Source organism: Sinohyriopsis cumingii, chromosome 1 (assembly GCF_028554795.1).
Source record: "Sinohyriopsis cumingii isolate HCF-2022 chromosome 1, ASM2855479v2, whole genome shotgun sequence".
NCBI classification, from domain to species: Eukaryota; Metazoa; Mollusca; class Bivalvia; order Unionida; family Unionidae; genus Sinohyriopsis; species Sinohyriopsis cumingii.
Window position 1 is genome coordinate 41,299,667 of NC_142961.1, and position 25,032 is coordinate 41,324,698.

The window sequence follows — 25,032 nt, forward strand, 5'->3', positions numbered from 1 at the left end:
ACAGGTACTCATAGATTGGCCAACCACCTGGATGGATGCTGTCTGTCGTGTAGATCAAATGCTGAAGAGCCAAAACTTCAGGTGATGCAAAAGGAGAAACTGTGGCATCCATTGCACAATTCAAAACGAATTAAACCAGAACTGGGAAATTTAATCAAAGGGGTGGCAAATACAACAAAACTGACAAGCAGTTTAGACAAGACAAAACAGAATTACAAGTCCTAAATCAAAACCATGACAATAATTGGGAAATTGACAACTGGAAATGGCAGAACAGTGCACAAAATATACAAGAAGAAATTAACATTCCAGACTGGACAAACACTAAATCTGAGGGAAACTTTTAAATTCCAAACTCTAGGGTCTGCATACTAAATGGCAGCCCAATGCTGCAATAGTTGGCAATTCCTTAGCACATGAAGAATGAACCAATAACTTTATTGGTGGATACTCAAGAAAATATTACATTTTTAAACAAAGACTTTATTGACAAGCTTAACCCTTTCAACACGACAGACCTGTAAAGGAGTACAGAAACAATAACTCCTTCTCAACAATGCAGACTGGTATACTGGTCTCACAAGCATGTCATGTTTTGACAATATATTCTCCAACTGGTCATTGTAGGGGTTACCCAATTAGTAAATAGTTACTTTGTAGTATAATTCATTTGCAACCATTTCAGCCCTGTGTATAATGTACTTACCTCACAAAGGAGTGTGGTGTTGGCTCTCAGTCTGTTCCTGGTACACCAGAAATATGTGACTGTGGTCACACTTAGGTTCCTGTTGTCCAACATCCAAGACACCTGAAAATTACTTTCTCCTTCCTCCACAATGACTAGGTCTGGCTTAGGAGCTACTACAAAAAGAATTATTAAAATGTGTAAAACTTTAATTGCTAATGAACTAAAAACTAAAGCAATATTGAGCAGTTTGCTCAAATAAATAAACCTCCACCTCAATAGCAACATATACTACAAGAGGAAAAGCACAAAAACTTTAACAAAAATCACAGAGGCTAACTGATTTGCAGAGCTGCACATCTTAAGATTACAACCATTATAATTGTTACCAAGTGCCAGACAGAACAACAGATTGGTGGAAAGATATCTGGATGGACAAACATGATGATTATTATATACTTCTGCCTGGGAGGTGGGAGTAAAACAATAACAGCAATGACAAAACTAAAACTTTTAATATTGACCTGTAATGAAGTATTCTTTTTATATTCTAGAGCAGAAAGTGTGATTACTGTCATTGGTACATTATATTCCCATCACATGTTTAATAGTCCCCTGTGTAGGCACTAATGGGTCTCAATGACCTGAACCCTTTGGTCAAAATATGTGGTCCTGAAATAAACTCACTGTGTGAAAGCCATTATCTTATCACACTTATGACCTTCACCTTTGACCTTTAGACTCCAAAACTGACAGGTTTCTTTCTTACACTAAGTACAAGCTATCCACAAACTCTGGTTAAGGCATTTAATCTATAACTTTTTTTCTTCCAAAGCCCATTTTGTCTTTCAGCAGAAATGACATTAACTTTTAAACCTTTTGACCTCAAATTCAACAGGCTGTTCTTTACCTCTAGTGCAAGATGTCCATAAACTTTGGTCAAAGTATTTAGTCTAGAATTAAAATTATTCAAAAAATTATTTTTCTTCTTTCAGTCAGCGATTTTGACCATTATCCCACCCACCCTCAAGAGGTATCAATTTTGTTTTCTTCAAATCTACTGTTCAAACACAACATAGCTTTGGAGAAATTCCAGCTACAAGGCCATATGAGACAGACATGGATTCTCAATTCACCTTTTTGGAGAAATATTTAAAGAAATGCTTTATTATTTTAACAATACCACCATCCTTCTTTGAAGAATGGGATAATCTTTCCATAATTTCTTCAGATCAATTTCTGTAATTCCAGATCAGTATAAACTTGAAAAACCTTAAGACATACATACAAATTGCAAGCTTCTTTTCTATCACTTAAAACAATATTATACCTTGCTGCAGTGCTGGGATCATAATGAAAGAAGGTTCTGAAAAACCAACTGTATTCCTCAATGCAATACCAGCTTCAAAGTCTGTGCGATTTGGGATGTGAAAATAAACTTCAACACTTGTGTGAGCTCCATCCTTCACTCTACAATGCATCTCATTACTTCCAATGCAGACCAGATTCTGGATTTCAGATTTCATGTTGTACAAAATATCATTCCATTTCGTCTCATTCTTCATATCTGAATCAATGATAATTGTATAGCCTACCAATGCGCCGTTGATCTGCCTTGCTGGTGGATTCTAAAAGTACAGAAACAAAGACCAGTAGTAATTATATTTATTCTGAAAGGGTAATAAAGAAAAAAAGGTTTTCAGAAAACCTCTTTAAATGTGGGAGTTTAGTATGTACCTTCAGAGGAAAATTATGTACTGATAATTGTTCTGCCCCACCCCACACCACCCCCAGCATCTGAGTAATCCTAGGTATATTATAAACAAAGAATCTTACAGAACTGATGTTTTTAGATATAAATTTTTTTTACAGTGTGGCTATCTTTTTATATTTACTTTATGTTTACTAGTGAAATACTTCATCAGAAAAAAATAACCTTCACTTTGCAATTTTTGACGTATCACAAAATGACGTATCACAAAATCTAAATGTAATTTTGACATCAAGAAAATGTCATTGGATTTTAAGTAATTTTAATTTAAAAAATAATTTTTATCCTCGTGTGATAAATTCAATTTGACACGTGTTCAATTCAAATGAAAGGATTCAAAACTGCCACAGCTGATTGTAAATAATCTAACAATGGCATTTTCCGACCCCCAAAAAATACATATATATATTATTGGTAATAAGTACAACATATACAAATAGCATCGGTTATTCAATCCATTTGCAAATTAATGATATGGAAGTATTAGGCTTGGAATAACTGCAACACATTGTTAAAAGCCTATGGAAAAAACAATGATGGCAATAGATAATATCTATGTTATACTGCATGAGGTATTTTTGTTGAATTGATTATATTATGATATGTTCATGGTCTCAACATCTATTAGAACAACCCTTGCAACACTATGTACTGGCTGCCATTTTCATACACCTTTTGCAGAATGGACTGAGTGCATATATAAATACAATCTCTCACAGCAGTCATTATATTGAAAAATATTAAAATGTAAACATTAAACAATGTTTCCAAACTCAAATAATGAATTTCAATAAAATGTGAGGACCAACTACCACAAGTGTTATCTCATTCAGCATGTACTACAAGTCTTTGCTCATCAAGGCTTGCAAATAATAGGATGTCTTAAAGGAGACCAGAAACCAATGGAAATATAGAATAATAATAAAAGTACTATAGCAGAAAACCTTATTCTGAAGTATCATCTGCGACCGTAATGCCAATATTAAAATATTGGCCTATCTTCTAGAAGCTGAATTTCCGTGACCTCGTATGCAAAATTTCCGTGCCTATTCGGTTACTTTCGGGATGTGACGTCATAGTAGCGACTCCAGCAGCCCAAGTGGGAGTTGCCAGAGTAAAAGACAATACCGTTTTGCGTTGCTTACGGATGTAATAGAACATTAAGAAAAGCCTGTGGACAACATTTTTTTCTTTTCCGAAAGATAAAGGCATAATGAAAGAATGGATACATTATTACAAACGAGTCGATTTCAAAGCAACACCATACAGCACTCTGTGCTCGTTACATTTCTCAAAGGACTGTTATGAGAGGGATTCTGAAAAAATGGCAGCTCAAAGACACGCAAATGCTAGGCCTAGACTAAAAGTTGGCTCTGTTCCAGACATAACGTTGAATAATAAAAGTGTTAAACGTGCGAGTTACGAAAATAGGCAGAAGGCCGAGTAAGTGACCACAAAATGCAACAATCAATTCACAGATCTTGTATCTACACCAGCAGTGCTAAAAATAAATCTGATAGCCCGACACCCTTGGCCCCTCTGGTTTTAGTTTCGGCCCATCCTGTATTCAAAGTGAGGTGCCCGTCAGGCTTGTCGAAGCAAAAATTGTTTGCCTGAGGAAACTTTGATCGCGCTGGTGAAATTAGTAAATGTATTTTCAAGATGTTGACATACATGCCTTAACACGGCACAATCTAAATCAAATCACTACTGTCCAAGGTGAAATTTAGATTTGATTTTAATCAAATGGAGGCTTTGCCAAAAATAATATTCTAAACCTGTCGTGTTTCGAGAAAACACAATTTTCAGTAATCTTATAAAAATTACAAATTTAAAAAAAAAAGGTCATTACAATGAGTGTAGTATGTACAGTAGTATGTACATGTAGTATGTATAAACGGTAATCTGAAATGATTGGAACTGATATAAAACTATTCCTTGGGCAGTTTAAATAGCAGCGATTAAAAGAAAAGAGGTCAAAGTTTCACATTAAATGGCTGACAATAGAAACTGGGTGGGGGGGACTATTGACCCAACCCCCAACCCAATGTGCGAGCGCCCATTTTCTCCATGTGATACGCCTCATTATTCCCCCAGGACAAGCCCATTTTGCATATTCTTGTCAGCTCTGGCTAAATTGCAAAATAGCAAAAGTTTTGATTTAAGTACGCAAACAATAAAGCCGGTGTGACTAATGAATATAACTCCTTATCCTTGCATTGATCTTGTGAAAAGGACTGCCCTTCGGACATACTTCAAAGAAACCATGTTCGACAGTGTGTGTATGTTTAAGCACCAGCAATTAATTGCCAAAATAAATGATGCCTATTTTGTTGTTACTTACGATGCCATGGACTTCAGGTTTAAGTCTTAATGCATGTAACACTGTTTGCTGAACAATATACTGCATGGTATATTTTGTTTTATTCCTTGTAATTTAATCATGGTAATTAAACTTTACATATACGGTAGAGGAATGTCAGGTGTTAACTGGCCGAGTTTCTTTGGCAGAAATGGAGATGCGATTTTGTTTGCAGAGAAAATTTCACAGTGATCATTCATTTAAGCTAATTGGTGACAATTTTATTCTTTTAATTTTTTTATACTATAGTACTGTTGTAGTTGTTTAAAAACATCTGAAATTTACTTGAATAATGTTTAATTTTCACGTTCTATTTACTAAAGAAGAAAAAAAGAAAAATAATGCTGTGTGATATTAATTATTTTGTCCAGTACCGGATTTAGACGTGTGTGCGTGTGATTTGAATTTTTAACGTAGCTTTAACAATTTTTCAGGCATATCACTACGATGTCTGCAGTGTGGCAGTTTAGACTGTGGATTGCATACGTTATATCTATTTATAAATGGTTTGGGGTTGGGTTTTTTTTCTTCTGACAAATGAAAATTGACAGACATAATCGGGACTTCGCTGCGAAAAATTTAGAGATATTACGAGATCGGGATGTAGATGAGGAAATACCCCCAAAATCGGGAGGTTTTTCTCCCGGCTTGAGAGTTGACAGGTATGAACTGTCCGGGCTTGTGGAATTTCAGTCAGGGCTTGAGTTTATTTAAGTCACCAGCCCGGGGCCTGTGCCTACAAAATTTCTTTTAGTACTGACAAGTACAGTACATAAACTATTATATCAGACTGCAGATTCAAGTTTTGAATGTGCAACCCAAATGTGGTCTCCTTCCGTCTGCCTCGCTCGCCAATGTTTATGTTTGTATTCGAGGACTGGCTAGTATTGCGTCACGGTACCACGTGATCTGTCGTCTCATTAAAACTCGGAAAAACTCGGCAATTTACGGAATCGTGGTATCTTCCATGCAATAAAATCACTACCCGCTTACGATATTTAATTTATAAACATGACAGTCGAATTAAAATCTGTAGAGAATTACATACGTAGAAGGAAAATTTTGATTTCTAGTCTCCTTTAAGTAGCATTTTCTTGCACCTCATCAAAACAGTGACTATATGTTGCCAACAAAAGCAAAGTTGAAAAATGTATATATATATATATATATATATATATATATATATATATATATATATATATATATATATATATATATATATATATATAAAATGCACATAAACTTTAGGATGTGATGTGATTTATATGTTTGATGCAGCTTTAACAATTTTCCTGTCATATCGCTATGGTGTCTGCAATGTGGAAGTTTAAAGTAATGTCTAGCATGATGTCCCACCCAGTCGCATTATCCTGATACCAGGCCAACCAGTCCTAACACTAACCTCTTATTGCCAAGAGCCTAGCGAGGAAGCTGCATAAACTTTAGGAAGATTGTATGTGTGTTTTTTTTTATTTTTAATGTAGCTTGAACAATTTTTCAGTCATATCACTATGATGACTGCAGTGTGGCAGTTTACAGTGATGTCTAGCACTGTGGCATCATGCCACAGACATATAGCATGATGTCCTCCTACCTAGTCACATTATACTGACACCATGCTGACCAGTCCTAACATCAACCTCTGAATGCTGAGTGCCTAGCGAGGCAGCTGTTTAGTACCATTTTTGTAAGTCTTTGGTATGGCTTGGCAATAGTTCTCACCCACATCCAAGGCGGATGCTCTAACCACTAGGCTGCAGGAGTGGTCTCTTGCATGTATTTAAAAATAACTAAACGATTTAGCTTTAGAAACATGTCAAAAGTAAATATAACTATGCAAATAAATGGAGGGTATATGATTTCAGAATGGCATCCCTTCCATATACAAGGACAAATAACTGGGGTCAAAACAGAGTTACATCTCCTTGCATGAAAAGTGCTTTGCAAGTGCCTTTGCCACTCTTGTAACAAGGGAAATAGCTGAAATGGAAATAAATTAAACTGTTATTTCCCAGGATAACAAGGCAAGATCTTATAGTGAACCTCGTTCAAGATGGAAGGGAAGAATTTAACTCAAACAGACTTAGCAGAAAAATGTAAGCTAAAATATGGCTCAAGACCTGGCATTAAGTCCCACAAATGTATATATTTTCAGTCATTGAAATTCTTCAAAAGTTACCATATATACTTGCTTATAAGTTGTGTCCAAGTGCCAACAACAATTACCTTAATCTGACATTGCATACTGCGCCACAAGATCAGGTTCTATGCTATTTGTTCTACTGATTACTCCATACATATTCCATAAAACCAGATCAGAGAGCACATTATATAATGACAGATCTGGATCTATGCAGTTTGATCCCACTCTTGCATAATTATATATGGTATTAAGCAGAAACAAAATTCAAGATAAATTTCTAACTCAAGCAAGGGCCACAATTCAATTAAATTTCAATGTAAGGTGAAATCTGAACTTGACCTAAATCTTCTTGATATTCAACACAACAAATTTGCTTTCAATCCCTCTTGTGCTAAAATTGTTTAGAAGCATGACAAAATGCATGACAAACAGAACTGATGGGATGGGTAACCATGGGCTGCACTGATGTTCTCCCTCCACAGAAAATAGCATGAATATAAAAATAAAGAAAATAGGACAATAAATACCTTCCAGTAGAGATCCAGGCATGTACCCTTTGTGCTGCAGTTCCTCTGTACAAATGCACCTTCAGTAACTATAGGACCTTTATCGGGAACTGCAAGAACAATATGGATTGTTAAATACAACCTCCATGTAAAACTGTTTGCATAAAATAATAATGGCATCTGACCAAATCTTGTCAACAACCAGTTAATGTCATATTTCTCCAAATGCACCAAGTTTGAAATTCAATTTATTTTTCTGCTATGTGGACTAAATTTTTATTTTACTGAAGTGACTTGAATTAGACAAAGTGATGGAGTGTGCTTGTGTGATTTGGATTTTTAACATAGCTTTAACAATTTTTCAGTCATACTGCTTTGATGTCTGCAGTGTAACAGTTTTTATTGATGTCTAGCACTGGGGCATCATGCCGCAGACATGTAGCATGATGTCCCACCCAGTCACATTATCCAGACACCATGCCAACCAGTCCTAACACTAACCTCTTAATGCTGAGTGCCATTTTTAGTACCATTTTTGTTATATGTCTTTGGTATGACTTGACCAGGGATCGAACCCATGACCTTCCGCATCCAAGGTGGATGCTCTAACCACTAGGCCATTGGAGTGGTCAACAAAGTGATGGAAATATATGAAGTGAGAGAAGAGAGGTTAACAATCACTCTGGTCAAAACAGTTACTTTAAACATATTTTAATATACATTTGAAGAAAAATATATAGAAAAATGAAATATATAATAATCTAGATAAAAATAGTCAAATTATTCATGGTCTGATTCAGCAAACTTGTTCTTCAGTTTTGTTGTTCCTAACGACATAAATATCGAAAAAAGGTTACACCAAAAACAGATGACAGAAATCAAGGTATGTCGTGTCGTTTTACATGTACAGGGGTAAGTTTCATATACTGGGGTGACCATTTTGTCTCAGTCACCCAGTAAGAGTGGATCCTGGTGTACTCTTAGCCTTTAGTCACTTTCAAAGCAAGTTTGAAGAGCAATAGTGAACAATGATGGATAACACATTTATTCAGAAAGAGCACATTGAACTGCACATTGTATGCCCACACTGTATATAATAGTCCTCTATGAAGGCATCAGTTGGATATGCTTGAATGGAGATTTATGAACAAACAGGTCTCAATTAGCCTGAACTTCCATTGAAGCATTCACTCTTGAACAAAACCTAATGTGTAAAATCCATTACTTTCTCATAAGACTTATCATGTCCATAACCTCTGACCTTAAGACTCCATAACCCATAGGTTTCTTTATTACCTTAAATGCAAGCCCTCAACAAAGTTTGGTCCAGTAACTTACTCTAGAATAAAAGTTGCTGTGCATAAACATACTTTCTTTGAGCGACAATGACCCTGACCTTTAACCCGAAAACAAGAGGTCTCTTTCACACCTTAAGTGTAGGTTTCCACAATCTTGGTCAGGGTATGTAGTCAATAACTCAATTTGTTTTTAAAGAAACAATCCCTTTTCATTTAGTCATAGTAACCTTGACCATTGACCTTTTGACCCAATATCAAGGAGTACCTTTATTTCATGAAGTGCAAGCTATCTGTAAAGAAAGTGCAAGCCTGTGATATAGAACTCAAGTTACTGTACATAAATCAATATCCTTCCCAGTGACCTTTGAACTTTTGACCCACAAATCAACTGGCTTCTTTCTTTTCCCCAATTGTATGCCATTCCAAAGGTTTGGTCAAGGTCTATGATGCTTAACTAATATACTGTGAGGAAAACATTTCCTTCTTTTAGTCACAGTAATCTTGACTGCTATTATCTACAAAGCATTTATTTTTTGTCTTTGTTTTTAATACCCCAACTGCATTCCTCCGCAAAGTTTGGTAACTATTAAGAAAGTTTGGTAGCTATTGATGGTGGAGAACTCAAGTTTGTGTGGAAGTATCATTTGTTCTTTCAGTCACAGTGATTTTGATCTTTGACCCCAAATTTGATAGTGTACTTCTTTACTCCTATTGCAAGCCATCAACTGAGTTTGGTAACAGTAGGTGGTGGAAAATCCTAGTTGTTGTGCAGAAACAAAACCTGCAAGAGACAGTTGTACAGATGGACATCACTAAATAATATGCTGTCTTATAGGAGGTGTTTAAACAGAGACAAAACTGTAGCACAATGAATCTTTCTTACACTGCTTTGCAGAGGGAAGCATGTGCTCAAACTGCATACAATGTATGTGGGAAAATAATCACAGACATAGTCTTCGAATAGTAGAGCTAAGTAAAGATGGAGCTAACAGAAAGACTTACGATCTGGATGGGTGGTAAAGTTTTGAATGGCTGGTGCACTCCAGTAGACCTCTCCCACTGCAGTGACTGGTTTGCATTTAACCTCAAAACTATACTTGGTGTTGGGTATTAGGTTTGTTAGCACATATGTGGTATTTGTGTCCTGAAAAAAAAAAAACATTTTCATGCTGGTGTCACCCATGTTTACTTCAATTGTAAGTATATATAAGTACTATAATTCCACAATCTATGAAAACTATCTACCAAACTTTATATTATGTTGACTTTACCTATTTCACCAGTCTGATGCAAATCCTTTCCTAAGGCATATTTCATCTGCATAGTCTCCAGTTCAAAATCTATGTCATAAAAAAATCTTTAAATTTGTAAAAGTTATTTTTACTTCTCAACCTTTAATTTGTGGTTTAACCCTTTACCTCACAGAGCATAGTGACAAAGTGCAGCACGCTATAAATAGAACACCTGTTACCTAGCAGACCGCATCCGCATAGGCATGCCTGTGAATTGTTAAGAAATGTAGTGGTGTTACGTTTAACAGCAGTTTTAACCATTTTATGTTTTAGGTAGACATCTATTATATGTGGAAAAATTGAAGAGTAAAGTCCAATTGTTATAGCTGTGTAATTATTTTTCACAGAAGAATATTTTATGTGTTATAAAATCGAGAGAGAACTTGTTCACCGTCATGTCAGTGAGGCCGTGTGACCGACCGTAGCTGCCATTTCCCATACTCGAAATTTACACGTTTTTCGTCTGCGTCTACATCACTAAGTCATCTGAATTTGATAATCAATAAAAACTAATTGCTGCTTACATAAATATCATAGCCTTTACCAAGGTTATTGAATCTTTCGTGGTTGTGATTCTACTCGTGAAAACTTCGTAAGTACTGAATGAAATCCTGCCTGTGAATTGTTAAGCAATGTAGTGTTGTTACGTTTAACATCAATTTTAACCATTTTACATTTTTGGTACACATATATTATATGTGGAAAAATTTAAGAGTAAAGTCCGATTGTTATAGCTGTGTACTTATTTTTCATGGAAGAATATTTTATGTGCTTCAAAATCTTGAGAGAACTCGTTCACCATCATGTCCGTGAGGCCGTGTGACCAACCGTAGCTGCCATTTCCAATACTCGAAATTTACAAGGTTTTCGTGTGCGTCTATATCACTAAGTCATCTGAATTTGATAATTTATAAAAACTAATTGCTGCCTACATCAATATCAGAGACTTTACCTAATTTATTGAATCTTTCATGGTTGTTATTCTAATCGTGAAAACTTCGTACATACTGAATGAAATCCGCGGCTGTCATTTTGGAGAGTGGAGATTATGACCCAGTTACTTTAAATAGCAGATATCGACCAGTGCATGAATAGCGACCACGTGATCTGACGTAATTGTCATTTGCAGAAATGAATGTAGTATGTAATGGGGGGTTTTCCCCGAAGGTGGCGCTACGAAAACTAGTTCAAAATGGCTGATGTTTACCCCAGGCGTCAAAAGGCGCTTCTATGCGAATCTTGTAGAGGCGTCAAAAGGCGCTTCCATGCGAATGGAGTAGAGGCCTCCAAAGACGCTTGTATGAGGTAATGGGTTTATGAGTCACACGGTTTCTTACACAGAGTAAAATTATAATTCACAAAAATTGGGGGGTAGGCAGGGTTTAAGGACATGGACTTCCTTACTCTAGGCAATTCAGTTTAGAAGTGGTATCAATTTCATCCAATCAGATGTCAGATCACCTCATCAGCATTTGTTGATCTCACTCATTATCAAAGTTATTCAAAATCTTGATATATGAATGTTCCAAATTAGTTAAAAATTTAGTCTGGAAGTCAAGCCTCCAGCATTTTAACAAGATCAGTGAAATTCAGGATATCCCATCAAAATGCATAGATCTTGCCTATATTTTAACTAGTCTGAGATTCTGATGATACTGATCAATATTCCAAGTCTGATCAAGATCAAATGAAATACATAGCTTCCAGAGTAGTGACATACAAAAAAAAAAGATGGACAAAGAATGGACTCAAGGCCATATCCTATAAACACCTTGTCTTAGAGCTCCAATGCTGCCATTTATCATAAATTTCACCATTGTTCCAATCTAACTAAAGTTTGGAAGGATGGAAATGATTTATTATTTTAAAAAATATCTGACAAAAACCATTCTTTTGAAGTAATAAAGATGTTATGTTTAAACGACATTTGAATATTCAGTTTAGAACTTAGAGGCACCACTCTTACTTTAGTCAATGAAGTCACTCATAATTCTGTTCTTTTTTGGGAGTGTTCCTATAGTAGCGATGTGATACATTTGAAAAATTCTGTACGTGACTAATCCAATAACATCAACATTAGCATGTGGGACATAAAACTAATTCAAGATGGAATGAAGAGAGGCAAGCCTACTTTTTAAGTGAATTTGAGATGAAACAGCATGCATTACATGGGTGAATATTGGCGATCAGCTCAGGCTCTGGAATACTCTTCAAGTGCAAACTTGGGTTGAAGACAAAATGATATAGCATGGTGTTGACTTCTTATGTTTACAAAGGTGACATCAGACATCATCAAATCTTGTGTTCCAGCTCTTGACTGATCAGCATTGGATTAATTCATCCACGTCAAAAATGGCAGGGTTTCTCAGTTTGAGGGAGAAATCACATGGTTTATATGATGAAACGTCCATGCTATCTGGTTTTAATGGAACCCAGCGATGTTTAGGACCAAAATCTTTCAAGATTCAGTATTATTCCAATCATTTGGCATATGCATCTTTTTGAATGCAACTGAGGCATTGGGGCTTTAAATTCTTTCTTGTGGCAGGAGAAACATGCATACCATATTCCAGTGAAATCTGTCCACTAGATCTTACGAAGAAAGGCAACATGTATTGTTAGAAACAGTGACTCTGACCTTGCAAATAACTAAGGCTTTTTTTCCTTTGGGAGAACATTTATACCAAATTTTGTTTAAATATGTCCATTAGAACTTAAATTACTCTTCTTAAATAAAACCAAATGGCCATCAGACATGATGGATAGGGTATATAAACTTATTTGCCTAGCAAAGGTTTAACAAAAAGGTAGGATTACTGTTCATTGAATCAGTGAACAAAGTAACTAAACTCCTCTATATTCAAGGTTGTAGAGTTAATTATATAAACTGCACAAAAAGAAGTGATTTGTAACACTGCAAACAAATACCATTCATTAATTTGAAGAAAAAATAGTGTGCAATGCTTGTTTGTGTATGTTAATGAAGTTCCTGATTTAAAAAAACACTGATCATTAATCTGCACGATACACACCAAACTGCAAACAGCGTACAACCCAATTTGCTATTACACAATGTAACATCAGATCTGTGTCTATGAATTTCTGTCGGCTTCCTACAGTGATGAAATCTGTGGTATTTAACATAAAAATGTAGTCACAGGGCAGACATCATAATAATTATAATTATAATAATAATAATAATAATAATTAAGAGAGGGTGGCACAATTAGCTGAATAACTGATTTACCTTTGGGCCCTCATCGAAAGAAAAACAGACACATACATATACATAGCAGCATGCATATACAATATTCTATTCACTTTTGTTCCTTTCTTAATTTCTCCTAATCTATACAAGATTGTAGGTAAACAGTTCACATGACAGAAGAACATAACATGTTTAGCATTTTGCATTTTGTAACATGATATCAAATGGTGCTGATGCCTGTAATAAGTAATTGAGCCGGATAAGGAAATAGGATAAGGAAATAGGACCCTGACTTTCATTACCTTATAATGTGGCCTTTACCTTCATGGGATATGATTAAATATGAGATAAAGTCCAGACAAATCACGGGCTCAAGTTTCAAAATTTTATACCCCTTGTTCATGGATAGAGGTCACTGATTTATATTTTTCTTGCTGTAACCATGAACCTGAGACTGGGGGAATGGATACCAGTATGCATCACTGTTTAATCATGATATACAACTAGTTAAGTTCGATTAAAATATCTTCAGTGGTTTAAAAGTTGCACTTCAGACATCAGACAAGAACACAAGATAGAATCACATTTCCATTTGGGTTTTGGCCAATGTAGGGGTTGTATAGCAATGAGATTTGAGCAAAAGACAAAAGAAATGTGAACTCACACAAGTTTATCACAAGCAAACCAACTCATCTACATCTCTGACCAGTGATTTCTTCTAGTCCATATGGGTATAGGGTGAGTGGACCTCAGTGGTATATAATAAATCATCAAGTCATTTTTGATGATCACTGTTTATACATGAAAACTAATTTCCCCGTCACCTATACAATTTCTGTACAATACAATTTTAGTTACATGATTTTCTGATATGTCTCACCACTCCACTTAATTTTTCTTATTTCCCTATTCCATCCATCTTCATTCTCTCTCAGTCTATCTATATACACTTTATGACATACTAACACCCACTAATTATATGACATACCAACACCTACTATCTATAATATATGACATACCAACACCCACTTTCCTTACATACAGAACATGATTGGCTAACCTTTATTAAGTGAATGATGTACCCTACACACCACCAAGTAACTAAATGCTGACAGAGCATTTAAGGAGAATATGGCCTAGCACCTAAGACTGTCAATAATTTCCTGTCTCCCACAATCTTAATTTGGTGTTCGTATCTTTAACAAATTCCTTCTCAACATTTATTGCAAACTTGAAACCTGATTATGGTAATTTCTTTTATTTCAAGTCATCCTGCCCTCCCTAATCTTGCACAATATCTTTAACTTTTCTTACACTAAAATCCCATACATCACAATCTCTATACCCCCAAGAGGAAATTTCAAACCAGGGAGATAGAAAGAAGGCAACAAAAAGCCATCTGGATATCTCAAAGAAATTTTTCCTCTGAACGTATGGCAACAAAATGATTTTCTTTACCCATAAAATGCCAATATGGAATTTCTCTTTAGATATCCATGCATCTGTTCTTCATTGCATGGTTATCACATATCAGTGTGTGTGTGTGTGTGTGTGTGTGATTTGGACTTTTAACGTAGCTTTAACAATTTTTCAGTCATATCACATATTGCATATGATCAATATGGTATATCTGTAAACTATAATTAATGAACCAATCTTTACAGAATGCTGTTCAAGATTCTCTTGTGTATCTATCACAGTACAAAATGTTGAAACTCAATACACTGATGGTAACATGAGAATGTAACTGATACATTACGTGAAATCACAATGCACACAACAATGTGTGTGTGTGTGTGTGTGTGTATGTATATATATGTAAGTATCCCTGTTCTTTTTTGTCCATGAGATCTTTGTCCATTTTATTTTATTCCCCTGAAATTGTTTTTTTTTTTAAAGTCTCCTTACCTGAGATGTTTGTTCACCCCACTGGTTGTGCAGGGAAAAACGGTAGATTAGTCCAACACTGGATGGAAGAGAATCTGGAGGACTCCAGTTTATACTGACCCCTCTGTTTTCCAACTGTGTCAAATTCAAACCATCCACTTTATCTGGTCTTACTGAAGGAAACAAATTTCAATGCAGTAAACTCAACTTGGACATAAGCATAGACTTCAGATTTCATTTAGCATAAACTATTTGTAACAATTTGAGAAATATCAGATTTGTTATAATATTGCTCACAATTATGGACTTTAAACATTATGCCATTATAAATTCTACCGGCCCAAAATTTGCTATAGTTTTAGAAGTGAAGATGCTAAATTTTACATTGTTAAAATTTACTGATGCTGAAGTATTAATTACAAACTAATATTTGTTGAGTAAATATGAAAGTCTCAAAACAAACTGCATTCTATGAACACTAAATTGTGGCAACAATTAATGCAAATTAGAATGAAAATTCATTATTGTTTAAGATTATTATCAGAAGTAGCAGTAGTTATAGTAGTAGTATCAATTTTTTCGCGATTGATACAGATGTTATTTATCAGGTCTGAAAATAGATCCAGGTTGAGAATAAAGAACATAACTCTGCACACACACACACATACACACAAACACATGCTGTATATGTAAAAGAAACTTTGCCTATGCCTATTATGCAAAAGCAAACATTTAATACGTGTAAACTGTGAGGATTTATTATACAGCTCACTTTGACTACCGTGGAGAAATATTTGAAAGGATGAATAAAACCTGGCAGAATAGAAAATAAAGTTTAAAAATGTTTAAGTATATTCCATGCATAAATGAGGTTGCCTGAGCACAAATAAGCAATATGCAACTTTATACACAAAGAATTACAAGCATTTGAGGCTCTGTCTCCAAGCTTCACATAACAAATGCCAACCTAAAGCTCAAATTACACCATACACCAGAATAAATTCACCAAGTCTGACCTCTGAATGAACAAGATCAGCTTAACAAAGAAAAGAAGTCAATTTACCCTACCCCAAACTTAATCTTATTTTCAAACTAAATTACTTCATCCATGTCATAAAATTACAAAAGTTTTTTTAAAAAAGCCCCAAGAATAAACTTCATCTACCTGGTAATATTTCATCAATCTTTCTTTACATCTGAGTGAGTGAAACAATACATTGCTTTAATGTCAACACAAATATAATGAACTCATTAACCCCTGGTGCCACGTTTACGTGGCAGGAGGTAGTAGCCTACTGCCGAGCTCTGTAACATCAAGGTCATGTATGATACACTAAAATAGGTGTTATTATTGAAAGGTAGACAGATGTAGCTCAACAATGATACCAAATAATCTGGACGTTCTAGTTGCACTACAAAATACAGCGGGAAAAACCTGATTTTGTGGACCTGGTTTTTATTTCACCCAAAATTTGCCCACGGTTGGAATCCGATTCTGTGTCAGGATTTTAGACTTTTTGGCCTCAGATCTAAGATAGACTGGTCCGAACTGCACACAGACAGGTGAACCTTTTTGCAAAAAGTAGGATCAGGTGGGCATTTGGAATAAAGAGTGGTCTTGATACTAAAATGATGGGTCCCTTAAGCAAAAAAAAAAAGAACTCCAACTTTTACCCTTCTGCTCATGCGTGAGCAAAATAACCAATGAAAAACAATGTTTCTAACACAACTAGGCATTAGGCTAATGGAAAAGCTCTTGAAAGTCAATGTATTCAGAAATAATCCCCAAAATGTGTTTTCTACTCGCATTTCAGGCAAAAACAACAAAAATCTCCAGGGGTTAATGAGTTGATGCATAATAGAAAACAATGTAGTTACATATTTGAAAATATCTACCTGCTCACAATATCAGGAAAACACCCACTACCCTTCAAATCTAGCCCTCCCATTCAAAGAAAGGCAACTTTTGACTTACTTTAGCAATGAAATGACTAAAAAAAATCATGTTTTCTATAATGGAGGATGAGTGGTCATCCCTTGAACAGCGGGATAGGTGCCAATTCCTATTAGTTGCTACTAGAGTAGAAGTGTGCACTGTGTAACTGCATGGGGGGTTGGTAGGGTATGCCCATATTATGATTAGATAGGTATTATTCAAGAAACATATTTTACTGCAAAAGCTTATTTCTCTTCAACTACACTACTCATAAATACATTGGAAAAATAGGTAAGAGGTAGAGGAAGTTTCATCCCCTAACACTATGTAGAGCTGGCCCTAAACATGACCTCCTAAAGTATGCCAACAGCTTCAAGTTAGGGTGAGATACAGACCAATTACCACAGTCAAAAGGGATGGTGTGTTAAGAAAAAATTGGTGTCTGCTAATCCAACAGAGGTGAAGTAACTCATGTTAAAGGGATGTTGTATTAAGAAAAAATTGGTGTCTGCTAATCCAGCAGATGTTCCACCATGTCCAACTTTACTCTTCAGGATGAAAGGTCTCCTTCTGAGTGGCACTGATGGCCACTCTCAGGGTCTTCACTCTGAACACTGATACCTGAATGTGTTGGTTTATCACCAGTAGGAATTTGTCATTTTCATTGGGATCAAATACATCACGAGTAAAATATTGCCCTTGTTGTGTGAAGATGTGCCTTGCATGGATCTCTAATAACAACTGTAATGACAGGTACCCTGACAGTGGGGGTGGGTCAAATGAGCCAAGAAATGTAATCTGGGGTTCTCTAAGACAATGTGTATGACCCACCAACCTTTGCAGCAGACACTCTCATTCATTGATATAGCATCATTTTCATGTGTAAGACTGCTATGGAGAGACCTGGGCCATGGGCATTGAGTATGGTTTAGAGGGTTTCCCAATCTGGTGTACCTAAGAGGGGTCCCTCCTAATCTTGGGGTCCCTTTTGTGAAAAGATAGCTGGGCTTTGGGTTTCTGAGCTGTGTAAGGTTTGCCTCTCTGATGGCCTATTTACAGAACTCCTCTATGTGTCCGCTAAATAGGAGGTTAGAAGATGACAGCTGAATTTGAGAATGACAATGTAATGGTCTTTTAGCATAAGTATCTCCCTCCACAAACTGGAGGTTCATGGAAGCAGCTATGGAACTGGAAAGCAGGTTTTGAGCTGTACTGTAGAGTAGGCAGAGACTAAGTAACAGGCTTGTCATTTAGAAAGTAAATAAAGGGATTTTAAACTATGTTTAGCTTTGCTAAAATATAGCCACTGTGGCCATACCGAGCATGAAGCCTATGGCTACAACAAAGCAAGCCAGTTGTTGCATGACAAGTAAAGATTTCCAATCCATGTGTACAAAGGCTTCTACATTCCCAGGCTTGCAACATCTGTGTCAGTGGATGGGATTTCAGCATGGAAAACCTGAATGTATATTTAGTACAAGACAGGACTGAAGTCAAATGGGAGTTGTCATTACAAAAAGAAAGACCTTTTGAGAACTGTTCTTTACGCAGCCTTTCAAATCAATGTAATATATTGGCAACTCAAACCAGGCTATGACTGTTTGAATGAAGGCTGGTCTTTCTTAGTTAACAGGTTGATGGATATGGGAATTCTGTAATGCAGTGTCTTCCACTGACACAGCAGAAGGACATGAACAGAACAGGGAGGTAAATGCTAGAAGATTTCTTCAATGGATGCACAGAAGGTGGAGCCATCTTTAGAAATCATCCTATCAAATAGATGAGATAGGTTTTGAGAACATACATCTTCAAAGTTAGAGGCGAGTGAGAAGTCTCCTCAATGGTAGCATGGAGAACAATGATGAGAGCCAGAGTACATCCATGTTGGGACACTCTATACACTGGGGTTTTTTTAAAGTCAAAAGTCTGAGGCATGTAATGGAAACGGAAAAATCTTCACAGCCAATAGCAGGGGATGACAATTATCTAGCCCAACTACTCCACACAAGTAAAAATCAGTGCTTGGCAAGCAAAATTTCAATTAGTCAAATTGTTATATAGAATAAATTACAAAAATCTGAATTTTAATATATAATTTTCAGAATGATGCTTTCTTTGGTCTGGTACTGGTACTGGATACTGCAGGAGGCGTTTTACCTATTCTGGGTTTCTGCAACAGAAATAGCACTGAAAGTGGTTTGACTGGGTACCAATCGCTTGCTACATCTTTAGTCCAACTCAGTACACCACGAATGCAGATGACTGATACTTAGTCTTGCTGGAGCTGGAATGGACAAGGTTGGGGGGGGGGCAGCTTACATCTGGTGATGATACCGACTATTCTCTATCATACAACAAAATCAACACAATCAGTATTGAGGTCAATATAAATTGACAGGTTGTCCAGAACTGGTCCATCTGTGCTTCAATAAATTTCTGCTACTGGCCCAGAAGTCTTCAGTGTTGACATTATCTGGTTCTGACAGGTGGCTTCTTCTTTCAGACCCCACACATAATCCTACATCCTGTTACTTGCAATTAAGGAAAGCAGAACAATGGCATATAGAGGTGAAATCAATTAAGCACTGCTCTAAGGTTACAGTAAAGCAGACACTATGAATTATGAAAAATGCTATCATAAAAAATTATTTAAATAATCTTGTTTACAAAAATAGTTATGTAATGATGAATTGAAAATACTAATGAGCATTAAGGCAGGCATTCAAGATGGCGCCAGTTATCTTATTGTGCAATGAAACTTTATGACTCGAGTGCAAAATATTTGTCTACAATGAAGACAGCAAAAATCAGTAAGAAAACAGATGGTGCGGTGATGAGAAAGTTATGGTTCGCTAAAACTGGTGAAATTGCTAAAAACAATGGAAGGTTTTTGTTGCAGCATGATGAACAGGCTTGAACAGAAATAATAACTGATGACCAATTGCATCAGGCACCAAGCTCTCTATCCAAGGGGAGATCACTCTTGTCAAATAACCATTTTTGAAAGCAGACAACTTCTAAGTATTTTATTTCTGAAACAAGCTAAAATGTGTGTCACTGTCAATCTGAGCTAGAGAGAATTGGATTTGGAAGGTAGCATTATTTCTCCAATCGTTTTATCTTCTGGTAATATGTTTGAAGGGAAAACAATTAATCCCTGCACCTAATTAAGGAAGCATGCTAAAACAACTATCACACAATACACTTCTCCCTAAATAACTAGCCATCAACAGCATGGCATGGGTGTAAGATAATTTTTGCTAAAATCTATTGGGCTGGGGGCATGGCTATGGTAGCAACTTTTGTCAATGCACAAGAATTATAATCTCCACTGTCTTTCATAAATGTTCATTTGATGGACTTTATTAATGGATATCAGATCTTAAGAAGTCAACTGCAATTTGTAAATTAATAACAGATTTTTAATATTTCACATGCATTAAAATTTAATGCATCAGTTAAGTTTAATTTGCCTCCCTTTCAGCATGAACTTGAATGCATCCACTGTAAGCAAACACTAATGAAGTAAAATAATACATACCTAGAAATACACTCCTAAGCTGTCAAAGCCTAACCTATCAATACATATGCACTAGTTAATTCATCAAAATCTGGTTTTAAATCCATGAGGAATGGCAATTACTGAGTAAAATTCCATGTCATTTGAACAGTTGGTATATAACAGTTGCACTGTACCAAACACTATATCCAGATGAATGGATATAATCGACATAAAAGAAAATAGGCAAAAACAGAACCTGCATGTTATTTTACAATATATCAATTAAAAGTCTGATGACAATTCCACAGATCAGAAAAAAGACCAATACTTAGGAGCCATCTACTGTGTTTGCTTTCAAGAAGCTGGTCTTACTTACAGCTGGATGAACTGCAATGTTATCCTTTTTATGTATTGTAATCAGGTGCAGAAATTATTCTGGTTCGATAAATGTTTGTTCTAAAAATAGCCTCTAACATGGTTGCAACTGCTGACATGCAACATGCAACTGCAGACAAAACAATGGCATCGAACCATACCTTACACCTTGGGCCATGTAGACTAATTATAAGCTCTGTGGGCTAATTATAAACACCTAAATTGTTATTTAAAGTCACATACAAACATTTGCTCTAGAATAAACACTAAGCTTAAAAGCCAATTTTCTGTAAAAAATTAACAAACTGACCACTGTATAACAGGCTTTGACTTGTGCTAAAAATTCCTCCTCCAGAATTTGCATATTGTAAACCAACACCTTCAACAAAAACCTATAATGAAACTATTGAAACTGACAATGAAATAACTACAGTTACATATACATGAATATTAATGATGCCAAAATAAAATGTTTTCTGATGCCAAAAGTGTCATGCTTCCATAGCCAATATTTTCTCATGCAATAATACAAACTAAAACCAGCCACTAAAATGTCAGTAATGTAAGTGACCGATGGTGCATGCTAAGAAGTTACCTATGGATTCATCAAATACTACTTCAACAGTCATCTTCTTGGATGATCCATACAATGTATTATACATGTGAAGAGTGACTGTGTAATTGACATAGGTCATCACATCTGTATCATTTAGACTACAGTGTACCATCACCAAGGAATCTTCAGTTGAAGGGCAACTACCATTAACAGTAATTTTCTCAAAATTTAAACTGAAATAAAGAGATTAGTTGTTATTAGCAAAAGTGATAAATAATATTAAAATTAAAAGCAATGGACAGAAGAAGAGGAGAGTGGAGTGGAGTGGAGTGGAGTGGAGCTGCTACATCAACCTCATGATACAGACATTTTTAGAACAGCAGCCACTGACTGTAGTTGGTTACATTTTGTACAAACTTAAAAGACTTTTATGCAAAGATGTTTTCTGTCCAAATTTGGTCACATAGCAGATCAGCACCATTTGAACAGAAACCTGAAAGCTATTTATGCATGGATGCCATCTGGTTCAAACTGTCCAGTATTATTCTTAGAAGTTAAAAACAGCCAATGCTGGCAGACTAATACTGTGTGACACATGATAGATGATGCACAATAGATGCAAGACCACACCATAGGCCAACTCTGCCTTATGGGCCTGTTGAACTAAAAATGGTAGAAAGAAATGAAAGCTTTTCTGCCATGAATACTAGAAAGACTAAAACCAATGTTTATCTCCAATAACAAGTGGGTAAGAAAAATTAGCCCTTCCCCAAACATTTTTATTGCATTTCAAAGGGATAAGATCTGATTCAAAGAAAGGCTTGCGAAGTCCCATGAACAATTCTTACTTCAAGAGAGTGAGATTTCCATTTCATATCCAAAAACATCAAGATTCTTTTTCCAACCCAAAAGATGCATTATTTTTCACCAGAAATATTGCAGAATATTGATGTTTTATTTGCATCAAAATGAGATTGCAAAAGTAGGCAATTAATTTATCTACTGTATATACTCACTTATAGTCCAACTGCAAATAAACTGCAGATCTGGATTGAGGTTTGTTCACTCTTAACAAACTGCATGTACCCACATCTGCCAGAGCATTATTTGCTGGCAGATCTGCATCTGTGTAGTTTGCAACTTGGCAAGTATATACAGTACCATACAATAAGTCAGATTTATCTAGCCCAGTGGGCAAGAGATAAATAGCCCAGTGGGCAAAAGAAAATACTATGTGGTAAATGGTTAGTTATAGTTATTTATACGGTGTCAAAGGAAACAATATATAATACATGTCAAACATGATCAAGTAAAAATATAGATTGGAAAAGCAATAAATACTATCAATAAATTCAATACATGGGTGAATTCAGTGTAACTTGTATTTGTATACATCAACAAATGTCTACAAGAACAATTACACAATGATGTTAATTGCATATTACCAGCACCAGTTATAGCGTCAAATCAGGGATGCCCTCAAAATAATAACATTTACCTGCACAAAGCCAAAAGCATTCACCTGAAAAGCTATGAATGTTATGGAACACACTCAAATAATACAGGAAAGTACTCAGCCACCAAAAGATATGCTCCAAATCTGCCATTATACTGGATACCAGCTCTTTTCTACCAAGCTGGAACTGCAGCTGAGCTCATTGGCCCATCCTGAACCAAAACAGTTTAAGACTCACACATGCTCATTTGCATAAGATAATCTTAACTGATGTATCAAAAATTATTAAATTTACATAACCCCACTCCAACTAAAAAGAAAATCAAATTTTGGAAAAATATCAACACAGTATTTTCTATACTGTAGCAAAATTGGCAGGAACATTTCCCTGAAGATAAACTCTGCATCTGATACTGTCAAATGATTGTTGGCCTAAAAGCAATGATTTTCTGAGTGAATCAATTACTTTGTTTTTAATAGAAAGTTTGGTATTTGTGTCAATAGTTTCTGGCTCAAGACCCTGAAGGTTTCCAAAGTTTATTTTAAGCACAAACTGACCTACATTATGAAAAAATGTGCAACTACACTCTCCATTTTAGCCATGGCTTGTTGCTCCTACACAAGCTATAGATACTGTATTAAGGAGATGCTAAGTAAAGGTACCTAATACAGGGGAACCCTTCTATAACAGAGTAGGTAGGATCCATAAACATGACCACGTGAAATGATGAGCAAGTTAGCAAGAATTTTTTTTTTTAAATCTACGAATAAGTGTGTGTCATGAGGAGGGGCTAACAAAACACCAGTAAAACATAGAATTAACATTACCACCTCTGATTTATATAACAATCAGGATTAAAACAGCTTGATGAAAATTAAATATTACTGTATAAGAACATTAAATATAATATGAAAGATATACAGACTCTAAACTTAACTGAATTATTTTTATCTGTTTGTCAGCTTGGCTATGTTCTGAGTAATATCAGGGAATAAGGGACATCTAAGTGAAAAAATCAGGAGACACTGTGCAACTGTGCTATATTTAAATTCCTGTTATAATGAAGCATGTTATAGTAGGGTTCCAATGTATATAAGAAAGATCAATTTCAACATAATGTCCATGTCATTTTATTGGTCAAACTTCATTTAAAATTCTTCTAATTAGACTATTAGATACCAGGTTTAAATTTAAGATGCAAATTTTGTGGTGACACCCAGGCCTGACACTGACCACAGTCCTCCAGTACAGAATTGTCTTTCCTGGATCAGAATAAAACATGATCCTGTGCTTTTGTATACATACAATAATGAGGATCTAGAGGCACTCTTTTGGCAGCTGTGACTGTCCACAGAATGAGTGTGTAAGCCAAGTCCATTTTCTGTTCTGTTGTTGAAGTTTTCATATAGGAAAGAGACCATCAGAAAATACACAATTCAGGAGCAAATGGCATAATAACATTAACCATTATTTATCAAACATACATCTACCTATCAACATTTTCATCTCAAGTGAGGCACAGATATTAACGTACCTATTTATTCATCAACCAGTCTGTCTGTCCATCTACCTGCATCATATATGGATCTATTTCTTTTTCTTTTCTCTACTTCTCAATTCCTTCTATTCATCTACCTGCCTGACTCCCTAACTATTTATCTATCCATATATCTATCAATCTATGTACAGTAAATGAATCATTTGGCTAGTGGGTACTGACTGTACAGTAAATGATTCATTTGGCTAGTGGGTACTGACTGTAGAGTGAATGATTCATTTGGCTAGTTGGTACTGACTGTACAGTAAATTAATCATTTGGCTAGTGGGTACTGACTGTCTGAACATTCATGTAATCTGGATACACACAATGGTTATCAGAAACTTTATCAAGTATATTCTCTGCAATAAATCCCTGTCTAGCAATGAATTAAGAATGAATCCTGGTATATTCTGTTTTACTGTATCATCCTCTATATTTATAAAGTGAGAGTAATCATAGTAATTAATTACCAACTGCTAGATCATGACAAGTTGTTAGCATCTGAAAATCTAAA

General features: G+C 35.6%; 1 protein-coding gene across 3 annotated transcripts in view; it reads right to left on the bottom strand.

The window, feature by feature from the left end:
- Positions 1 to 25,032, bottom strand: part of LOC149806770 (uncharacterized) — a 146,383-nt gene that overhangs the window by 45,582 nt on the left and 75,769 nt on the right. For all 3 annotated transcript variants that reach the window (XM_089957298.1, XM_089957294.1, XM_089957295.1), the window contains 6 exons: positions 21,561 to 21,754; positions 15,174 to 15,325; positions 9,768 to 9,909; positions 7,489 to 7,577; positions 2,016 to 2,313; positions 707 to 861 (listed from right to left, as the gene is read on the bottom strand). In XM_089957298.1, the coding sequence (XP_089813424.1) occupies positions 707 to 861; positions 2,016 to 2,313; positions 7,489 to 7,577; positions 9,768 to 9,909; positions 15,174 to 15,325; positions 21,561 to 21,754 (1,030 nt within the window). The remainder of the gene's footprint in view (positions 1 to 706; positions 862 to 2,015; positions 2,314 to 7,488; positions 7,578 to 9,767; positions 9,910 to 15,173; positions 15,326 to 21,560; positions 21,755 to 25,032) is intronic.